Raw genomic sequence first — 10224 nt, 5'->3', positions numbered from 1 at the left:
AAGGTCACAGGCCTTTTCACCCCAGCCTTATAGGTAACCTCATCCTTACCCAGGTTCACCTCCAGCCCAGCTTTCTCCTGAGCCCCAATGTACTTAACTGCACATGTACCAGCCACCCACCGGACATCCGCATCGGATGTGATAGCAGCATCTCAAATTCACCCTGTCGTGATCTGAATTTTCAGACTCCCCCTACCCCCGCACAAATCTGGCTCTCCTCTCAAGCCAGGCCCTTTCTCATGACTGGCATCATCATCATCCTGTGTCCCTGACCCCCCCAGCCAGAAGCCTGGCAGACATAAGTGATTTTGCCTTTCCTCTTCCACCCCCACATCCACACGACTCCAAATCCCTTTTCTTCTCTCTCCCCCCATCACTTTCCTGATGCACACATCCTCTGCCCTAAATCACAGAAGGCTTCTTCACTGCTCTCCCCAGCCCACAGTGGCCTCCTCCAGTCTGACTGCATGATAGCCAGTGGCCCAGGTACTGAGCCAGAAAAAAACAAGTCTGGCATGGTTCCTGCCCTCCTGGCTCTCCTACTCTGGGGTGAGGGGTAGGGTGGGGTAGGAGAGAAGATGTAATAAATAAATGAACAAGACAGTCTGACGGTGTTAAGTGTGATGAAAATAAAACAAGGTGATGTGATCATGACTGAGGGGAGGGGACACTTAGAATCGGGCAAGGGATAAGGAATAAAGCAAATAAAATCTAGAGGGAAAGGATTTCAGGCAGAGGGAACAGTACCTGCAGGAGCCTGGAGGTGTGAAAGAGTTTGGTGGCCAAGGCCCAGCAGGGAGCCCCTGTGGCTGTGTGGTGGGTGTAGGGGGAGTGAGTTGAAATGGGGCTGGAGAGTGTGCAGATGAGCCTCGGGCCATGCCGAAGGGTTTGGAGTTTGTTCCGAGGCCATGGGAAGCCGCTGGAGGCTTCAAGCATGAGAGTGACATCATCTGATTGATGCTTTTAAAAGCTCACGCCGGCAGCTATGTTCCTCTCACTCACCCCCAAATCCCTCGGAGCCTACACTGCTCCTGGCCAATAGTGAGTGTTCAAAGTACGTATTGAATGAATGCATGCCCCTGACTTCCCGTGTGACCTGGAGGTAGTGACTTTTCTCTCTGGACCTTAAGTTTCCTCACCCGGAATACGGTCTGTGGGAATTTCACGCCAGAGTGGGTGGGCGGGACTAGATTCAGGTTACCCGCCTCCTCGAGCGGTCCCGAGACCTGAGTCTCCCACCCCAGAAAGGGAATGAGGGGGTCTTCCCGCCTTCCTCCCCACACCCCGGGGGGCCTTGACCAACTCTCAGCGGCCCCGCCCTGCCCTGGACCGCGGTCTGAAGGATGCTGCAGCCCCGGGGGCGGGATCCGCGGGCGACCGCCGGCGTCCCCGCACGGATTGGGTGCAGCCGTGACCGGCACCGAGCGATTGGTCGACCCAGAAGCAGGGGCGGGGCCTGGCTCCTGCAGCGGGGCAGCCCGGCGGCAGGGGACGCGGCCAGAGCCCGGGAAGCTGCTGCGGGGGCGATGGCCGCGCCGAGCCCACGGCCCCGAGAGGTAGGTGCAGACCCGAGAGAGGGCAGGAAAGGAAAGGGTTGGAGGGCAGGGTTCGGGCCTTCCCTCCCCTTGGGGAACTGACACACCCTCATCCAAATCCAGGAGGGGTCCTGCACTGAACCGGGACCAGGACACGCCCCACATGGGGCTGCAGGTCTGAATGGGGGGAGTCTGGCGGGTATCCCCTAAGAACTTCCTCAGTTTCCTCATCGGGAAAATGGATACGATAATAAAAGCTTCTGCTTCATAGGGATGTTCTGAGGTCAAGCTCTCAGCCAGTGATGGGCATATGGTGGGTGCCCACTGCTAATGGGTCAACAGCTATAATTTCAGCTTTGTGCTGACCCTCCGCGCTGGCCTGGAGGAACTCAGCATAGCCCAGCGGAATAGACGACTGAATCACTGACATCATAGCTCCTACTATTAGGAGTTCTTGTGCACAGAGCTCAAACTCAGCAGTAACAACAGTTAATCTGCCACGAAGGAGTTTTCATAGTTCTCATTTTACAAATGAGAAAAGGTGCAGAAAGGTTAGGTGATTTACCTAAGGTCACACAGCAGGTAAGAGACAGTCAGTCTTGGGCCAGGTTTGGCTGCAAAATGAATGCTCTACCTATCGACAAAATAACCATCATTATTTTGGGTGCTGACTGCATGCCAGGTGCTGTCTCCTCACAACACCCAGTGAGGTGGTTCCTAGCATTATCTGAATTTTACAACTGAGGAAACTGAGGCAGAGAGTAATGAGAGGAGGGCTGACAAGCCGTGAAGGTGGGACTCACACCGGGGTCTTTCCCTTGTGGGTTGCTGCCACAATTGCTTCTGGTACCTTCCACCTCAGGTCCTGGCCCCCTCCCCAGAGGCTGGACGCAGAGCAACCACCTCAAGCTCCAGCCGCCGTGGCCTCCTCTGGCGGCTACGGGACAAGCAGTCTCGCTTGGGCCTGTTTGAGATTGGCCCAGGGCATGAGCTGCACCAGCTGACGTGTATGATGCAGGCAGGGCTGTGGGCTGCCACTCAAGTGTCCATGGACCACCCACCCACGGTGAGTGGCCAGTCTGTCCCAAGTACTGACAGCAAGACCAGGCTGATGCCCTGTCCTGCTAAAACCACAGGATTGGGGATCAGAGCAGTCTAGAAGGAGAGGAAAGCAGGGGCTTGGTGCAGGGTGGGACATTCTGGGGTGGGGGCTGAGGCCAGGAAGCCAGAAAGCCCAGGGTGTGTTGGGGGCGTGAGGAATTGTGTGATTCTAGGTGGGTCTCTGCCTCTCTTTGGGCCTCAGTGTCCCCAGCTGTATAATGGGTGGAAGAGATTGTACTCCTTGGTCTCTGAGGCCCTCCTAGTTCTGCCAGGGTGTATGTTTGAGAAGGGACCCTGCCCCCACCCCACCAGCCTGGCCCATCCTCCCTGGAGCTCAGGCTGGGGCCAGGCTGGCTCAGCAGAAAGGATCACCCACTGCAAGCTCAGCAGCTGGAAGGCCCAAGTGAGATGTGTGTTGTTTGTGTGTGTGCACACATGTGCACAGTGTGACCACAACCTACAAGCCAGGTCCTGGTAGAGACCTGGAGTTCCAGGGACAGTGTAGGAGTCCTCTAAGTCTCATCACCTGCTCAGAATCTTCTGTGACTCCTCAATACTCAGCATGGCCTCAGGATCCTGCTGGTTCAAGCCCAAGGGCCAACTGTCCAGCCTCTTTCTCAGTCCATCCCTCCCTTACTCGCTTCAGCCACCTGGGCCCTCCTTCCCTTCTCGGTGGCCACCATGGCTGTTCCCACTGCTATGAGCACAGATTTCAGCACCTTCCCCAGGAAGCTTTCCCTGATCCTGCTCCTCCTAGGCTGCATCAGGCAGGTGCCTTGCCTTCAAGGCCATCATCCCTTTTACCAGGACAGCACCCTGCATCACTTGCCCAATGTGTGTTGGGCGCATGTGCCAGGCTCTAACTCAGAGCCTAGTGTTGGGGACCCAGTAGTGGATGAGACACACCTAGGACCTGCCTTGGTAGCTCTCATCCTTCCTCCAGCTCTGGGAGGGCTGGCAGTCCGTCTACCCAACTCAGGCACACGGGGAGTCGTCCCCACTGGCTGAAGGAATCAATTGGGAGAAGGCGGGTGAGGCTGAGTACAGGAGGCTTGGAGACCCTGGGACTGGTAATGTGGGGCTAAGGCTTGCCCAGATCCTCTCTGCTCCTTGCTGCAGGGACCGCCTACTGAGGAGGACTTCTCCGAGGTCCTGATCCAGGTTCATGAGGTAGGAAGCCCAAGACTGCTGAATGGGAGGGAGTATTTTCTGGTCTCCTCCTCAGTTTCTCCATCTGCACAGTGGGAGTGATGGCTTATCCCAGGGCCTTGCAGGAAGAGTGTGCTTCCCCTGACCCTCCTGCACTGGGGCCAGCTGCACACACTTGGGCCGGGTCGACACTTGGGGATGCTCTTCCTCTCCGCAGGGCTTTGAGCTGGGCACCTTGGCTGGTCCGGCCTTTGCCCGGCTGCGGCGATCCCTAGGCCTGGCGGAGGAGGACTATCAGGCCGCACTGGGCCCCGGCGGCCCCTACCTGCAGTTCCTCAGCACTTCCAAGAGCAAGGCCAGCTTCTTCCTGTCGTGAGCTGGTGGCAGGAGTCAGGAAGGGGTGGGAGTGGTATCCCGGGTGGAGGGCGGTGCTTGGGGAGAGAAACAGAATTGCCAAATCAGGGAGGATCAGGGCCAGATAGATGTCAGATGTTGGAGGAGAGGCTGAGGGCCACGGCAGGAGGCGAGAGGGGCGGTGGGGAGTCCGCTCCAGCTCCCGCTGGTCAGTGACCTCTTCCTCTCGCCCCTCAGCCACGACCAACGCTTCTTCCTGAAGACCCAGCAGCGCCAGGAGGTGCAGGCGCTGCTCACCCACCTGCCCCGCTACGTGCAGCACCTGCAGAGGCACCCGCACTCACTGCTTGCGCGGTTGCTGGGTACGACCCGCCAGGGACCCGGGACTGCGGGACGAGGGGAGGGGGGAAGAGAGGGCGAGAAGGGGAGGGGCCAGGGAGTAGCGGGGTTCCAGGATGCGGGGCGTGGGTGACCTGAGCTCGGGCAGGGTGGAAAGGACTGGACGGGTGACCGGGCCAGCTAGAGGCAAAGTTCATTGTAGGGGGTGGGAGGTGTGTCCTAGACAGTGTAAGGGAAGACTGGAGAATGTGTGTCAGTGGAGCGGGCGGGGCCAAGACCCGGGACGGGGCCCAAAGGGGGCGGTGTTGGGATTGGACGGTCCCAGGAGGAGGATACATCTACAGGCGCGGTCTGGAGGGGTGGGCTTGGGATGCAGCAGATCTCAAGAAGGAGGCGTGGTCCGGAATTGGGACTGGGCCGGGAAGGACCCAGGGTTGTCGAGTTTGCGGCTCTCACCTGGCGCCCTCTCCCTTCCAGGAGTGTACAGTCTGCGGGTGGCCCGGGGAAAGAAGGTGGGTGAGGCCCAGGCGAGGGGGCCGGGCCAGAGGGGGCGGCTGGAGGATGAGATCCTGTCCTCCCTCACTCCCTACCCCCGTCCCCAGAAATACTTCATCATCATGCAGAGTGTCTTCTATCCCGCCAGCCGCATCTCAGAGAGGTGAGTTGGCTCCCCGGGCCCTGGCCCCACCTGGAATGTACTCCCTGAAGCACCCACGCTCACTGAGGCCCAGGGAGGAGAAGGGATGTTCCTAAGATCTCCTGATGGGTCGGAGAATGATACCCACGACCGGTGTCTCTGGAGTACTCAGTATGCCTTGGGGCACTGTGTTGAGCCATTTGCATTCATTATCTCCCTTATTCCCAGAACAGCTCTGAGCAGTAGGCGTCCTTAACATCCCTAAGAAACTGAGGAGGGGAAATCCGTTCAGCTACTGCGTAAGGAGCAGGGATTCAGACCCAGCCTCTGATCGCACATGGCCCTCTGATCCTCCTGGCCCTGACTCTGCCAGCAAGCTCCCCACTGGTGCTCCCGCAGGGCCGTGGGCTTCCCTTATGTCCTCTCTTATGCCATCTAGGGTTTGGATCCCTGTGTCGGGGACATGCCAAGGATGACAGGGTGCTAGGAGGCAGGCACAGGCAGGGGTAAAGTGTCCAAGGCTCCTGAGTGGGAATCCATGCTCTGCTCTTTACTCACTGTGTGGTCTTGGGCAAATCAAACAACAGCACAAAAAACAGCTCTCTGAACGTTTTTCTTCGTCTCTAACACGGGGACAATAATGGAATGGCGTTGCTGAGGATGTGAACGGTCACCCAGTGGGCGCCCTTTCACCGTGTGAGGTTCCCTGTGTGTCTCAAATCCGTGTAAAGTTGAATTCTCTCCCCCCACCCCACTGCTTTACCCCACCCAGGTATGACATCAAGGGCTGTGAGGTGAGCCGCTGGGTGGAGCCTGCCCCTGAGGGTAGCCCCCTCGTCCTGGTACTGAAAGACCTCAACTTTCAGGGCAAGACCATCAACCTGGGTGAGCCATAGGGGTGGTTATTGCCTGCTCTTCTTCCATTTAGAATGAAGTTGGAAGGGTGTCCCTGGCCTGAGTCATTAAGAGCCCAGATTTTGGAATCAGATAGTGAATCCTAGTGCCACGACTTTATAGCTAGGTGACACAGGCAAATTACAGAGGAGTTTCCTCATCTGTGAAATGGAACAGTAATGACACCTGCCCTCCCGGGGCAGATGCATGTGGAGCCCTCAGCACCTTGTCTGGCACAGAATGAGCACTCAGGTGGGGGCACTGATGCTCTGGCAGGGCCCCAGCGGAGCTGGTTCCTCCGCCAGATGGAACTGGACACCGCCTTCCTCCGGGAGCTCAACGTGCTAGATTACAGCCTCCTCATGGCCTTCCAGCGTCTCCATGATGATGAGAGGGGCCTGGGCAGGAGCCTCATATTCCGCACAGCCAGGTGGGCCCCCAGAGGCAACAGCAAGAATGAGGTGATGAGAGCATGGGAAAGACAGATGGTGTGATGAGGAAACAGCACAGGCAAAGACCTGAAGACTGAAAAGTACAGTGTTTATGTATACCTGTGTGTATGTGTGTGTGTAAGCATGCAGGGTGGAGGGCTGGAGAAACCTGGCTGGCAGGGGTAGTGGGAACCACAGCAGGGAAAAGAACAGGTGAGGTCCAGTTGGACAAGAGCTTCAGTGCTGATTTGAAGAATCTGCCCATTTTCCAGAAGGGGATGTGGAGTCACTGAAGGTTCCAGATCTATTTAAGTTTTGCTTTAGAAAGAGTCCTTGCCCCTTAACCCAGTGATTCTACTTCGAGGACCCTGAGGTCATCACCACCGGCAGCATCATCCTGGTGTCTTCCTCTTGTATGCCCCCATCCTTACATGCTGACTGTGGGCCTCATTGAGAGGTAGGGATCATTCCCATTTTAGAGAAGTGAAAACTGAACCTCAGAGAGAGGACATGAAGTCGTAGAATGACTTCTAATGATTCATATTAGTACTTGGTTAGTTGGATTTCAATCCTCCAAGGCCCACCTTTGTGGTTGAACAGAATTACACAGTGCCTTTAAGATAGGCACTTAAAGGAAATAAGTCCATTGATCTGGTGGTTGGACAAGAAGAGTGAAAAATTATGTCCACTCACCCAGCCCCCAGCCCCACCCTTTGGAGGCTTGAGCACAACCCAGGGTAATGGCTCCCCACGAAACCTGTGGCTTGGTGGGCAAGTCCTGACCAGATGGTGGAATGCCTGCCATGGGGTACAGAACCCCCCAAATTTGTCCATTCAAGATGGGTTGGCTTCTCCCTTGCCCTCTGCCTCAGCTGCTGCATAGATTACAGCTGTCATTCAGCCAGTAAACCCAAGTTTGCATACAATGGTTGTTGTTCTATTGAAATATTTCGGTGCTACCTGGTAAATGGCCACTGCCGCAGTCCCACCATCACCTAGTTCCCATCCTCTCATTCGGAACCACACTCTCCTCCTCCAAGGTTAACCATAGCACTGCAGAGGGTACCAGTGCTCTATCTGGCTCCCGGACCATTGGGTTCTGATTGGTCAGTGCCTAGGCAGAGCTTGTCTTTGATTGGCTTATTTCCCCCCAAACCTGAGTAGGTCAGGAATAAAGTCCTCAGAGACCCACCCCCACCCTCTCACTACCACCACCACAGGAGGACAAAGTTAGGGAATTGAACCTGCTTCTTTCTGGCTGGGATTGGGGGCCCAGCTAAAGGCATCTTCTGATTTGGAAGACAATCTGAGACAAAAAGACACGCCATATGCAAACTGAGGCTGGACTTTGTTTGCAAAGTTTCACTTCTGCCACCCTGAAACTTCCAGGGTTGGATGACCCCAAAGAGAAAGTTAGGAAATACCCAAATACGGGATTTACCCAAAGTAATGTGGCACGAAAGTGCAGAACCAGATTCTGGGTGACCTGTATGCTCTAGACCAGCACTGCGCAGTGCTAAATAGAAATTTAATTCGAGCCACACAGGCAGTTTAAAATTTTCTAGTAGCGTCTTTTTAAAAACTAAAAAGAAATAGGTAAAAATAATTTAAATAATATCTTTCATTTACTTCATACACTCCAATTTTTGATCATTTTATTACCTAATCAATATATAACATTTATGATATTTTACATTCTTTTTCTCATACTGTCTTGGAAATTCAGCATGTATTTTACACTTATTGCACATCTCAATTAGGGCTGGCCACATTTAAGTGCTTAGTGGCCAGTGACAGGCTGGTGGTTGCGTAATGGGCAGCTAAGCTATAGACCATCAACTGCACTTTACTCAGCTATCCAGTTTATCTGACGTCGCTGGCTTGGGCACGCAGTACGTGTGGGAATGATCCAGTTCATTGGCTGGGGCTCCCTGGAGGAGGCGGCAACCTCACCTACCTGTCTGGCCGCAGGTCTTTGCGAGGGGTACAGAGCCCAGAGGAGCCGGGAGCCCAGAACCGCCGGCTGCTGCCCGATGCCCCCAACGCCCTACACATCTTGGACGGGCCGGAGCAACGCTATTTCCTAGGCGTCGTGGACCTCGCCACGGTCTACGGGCTCCGCAAGCGGCTGGAGCACCTATGGAAGACACTGCGCTACCCGGGCCGGACCTTTTCCACCGTCAGTCCGGCTCGCTACGCCCGTCGCCTCTGCCAGTGGGTGGAGGCGCACACCGAGTGACCGGCACCGGGCCGTGCTCTCCCCATCTGGACAATGAGCGCACTCCGCGGGTTGCGGGTTCCAGCCTGGCCCCGGCAGCGGGTCGGGCTTCCCTCGCCTGATGTTACTCCCGTTGGCCTCCAGAGGGCAGCATCCCCTAGCTAATACTATGAACTCATTTGATGGCGCTGCTGGGCCGGGCATTGTGCCAGGGATTCCCCTACCTTAGCCAACGTAATCAAAAAACAAACAAAAAAAATGCTATTCTTCTTCTTCTCCTTTTTTTTTTTTTTTTTTTTTTTTTACAGACCATGAGATGGAGGCTCAGGGGGTGAAGGGACTGAGCAAGATCATTCAGCAATAAATGCTGGAACCAGGACTCAACTATGCCTTTTGGACTCAGGAGCCTGTATTCTTACCCACCAACTCCTGCAGCCCTGTCCTCATCGGGGATGGGGGTAGGCTGGAGGCTCCAGCCCAGCCCCCTTGTCTTCCAGATGGGAAAACAGATCCAGAGACATTAAGGGGCTTATCCACTGGTAAGTGGCAATGCCAGCCTGGGAACCCAGGCCTCTCAACCACCCCGCCCCTGGCTCAAGCAGGGTCCACTGGCCTCCTTCTGGGGAACGCCCCCTCACTCATGCTCCTCTAAGGATGCCGGTGGGAGAATGTGGGGTATTGGGGGGCCTGCAGCTCTGGGAAGCATTTTGTTGGGGTCCACTATTGATCTTGAGCAAACTCTACCCTCCCCTGGGAGTCACTTTTCTCATCTGTGAAATGGGGTCAGGGGTTGGTGGTCAGATCAAGGGACCTGGGTGCACAAACGTTACTGGAAGCAGAGAAGCAAACTGCCTGCTTAGTCCCTGATCTTTCCTTCTCCCTCTTCCAGGAAACTCCAGCTCAGCCTCTGAGCCCAGTCCAATCTGACCATGTCCAAGTGGGCCTTTCCTCTAGAGCGCTCTGGGGGTGGCTGTGTGACCAGGGCAAGGTGCTAAACCTCTCTGTGTTTCAGTGGTCTAATCTTTAAAATGGAAATATTTAACTCATTAAATATTTATTGAGCACCTGCTATGTGACAGACCCTCTGCTGGGAAATCCGGACTTGAAGTGGAATAAGATGCAGATTCCACCTCCACAGAATTCACAGTCGGAGTGACCGTGACAAATGCTACCCAGTGTGACAAAGCCTCATGAAGGAACATGGGGCTGTGGAGCTTAGAGAAGGAGCCCCCACCTAATTATTTGATGAGAGAGGGACTCTAATCTCTAAATTGAGACCAGAATAATCAGATGCAGCCTTGGGAGGGTCTCAGGCAAAGGGCACAGCAAAGATCTGGGGTAAGAGAGAGAGAGCCTGGCATTTGAGAGAAAGAAACATTACTCTGTGGTCAGAGTTCAGAGTCGGGGGGACAGTGTGGAGGTGGGGGATTTGTCGGCCAAGAGCTGGTCCCCAGGACTGGATGACTCCAGACCTTGGGAAAGCCATTCAGTTACATCCAACACTGCCATTCCATTGGCCTTCAGAGAAGATGAGGAAAAATGGCTCATGAGGAAGGGAGAGAAAAG

General features: G+C 55.2%; 1 protein-coding gene across 1 annotated transcript; it reads left to right on the top strand.

Moving 5' to 3' along the window:
• Positions 1-1526: 1526 nt before the first annotated feature.
• On the top strand, positions 1527-9271 carry PIP5KL1 (phosphatidylinositol-4-phosphate 5-kinase like 1). Its single transcript, XM_010951165.3, has 10 exons — positions 1527-1556; positions 2398-2601; positions 3756-3806; positions 4003-4157; positions 4377-4501; positions 4956-4990; positions 5081-5136; positions 5888-6000; positions 6286-6439; positions 8412-9271. Exons 1-10 carry the CDS (start codon positions 1527-1529, stop codon positions 8677-8679), a joined length of 1191 nt encoding a protein of 396 aa, XP_010949467.1. The 3' UTR covers positions 8680-9271.
• The last annotated feature ends 953 nt before the right edge of the window (positions 9272-10224 follow it).

Source organism: Camelus bactrianus, chromosome 4 (genome assembly GCF_048773025.1).
Source record: "Camelus bactrianus isolate YW-2024 breed Bactrian camel chromosome 4, ASM4877302v1, whole genome shotgun sequence".
Lineage (NCBI taxonomy): Eukaryota > Metazoa > Chordata > Mammalia > Artiodactyla > Camelidae > Camelus > Camelus bactrianus.
Note: the sequence above shows the minus strand (reverse complement) of the source record. Positions and strands in the feature narration are given on the sequence as shown.

Coding starts and splice junctions, on each gene's coding strand:
- PIP5KL1 (XM_010951165.3), top strand. CDS start 1,527: ATGGCCGCGCCGAGCCCACGGCCCCGAGAG. Junction 1,557..2,397: donor CGAGCCCACGGCCCCGAGAG/GTAGGTGCAGAC, acceptor CTTCCACCTCAG/GTCCTGGCCCCCTCCCCAGA. Junction 2,602..3,755: donor CCATGGACCACCCACCCACG/GTGAGTGGCCAG, acceptor TCCTTGCTGCAG/GGACCGCCTACTGAGGAGGA.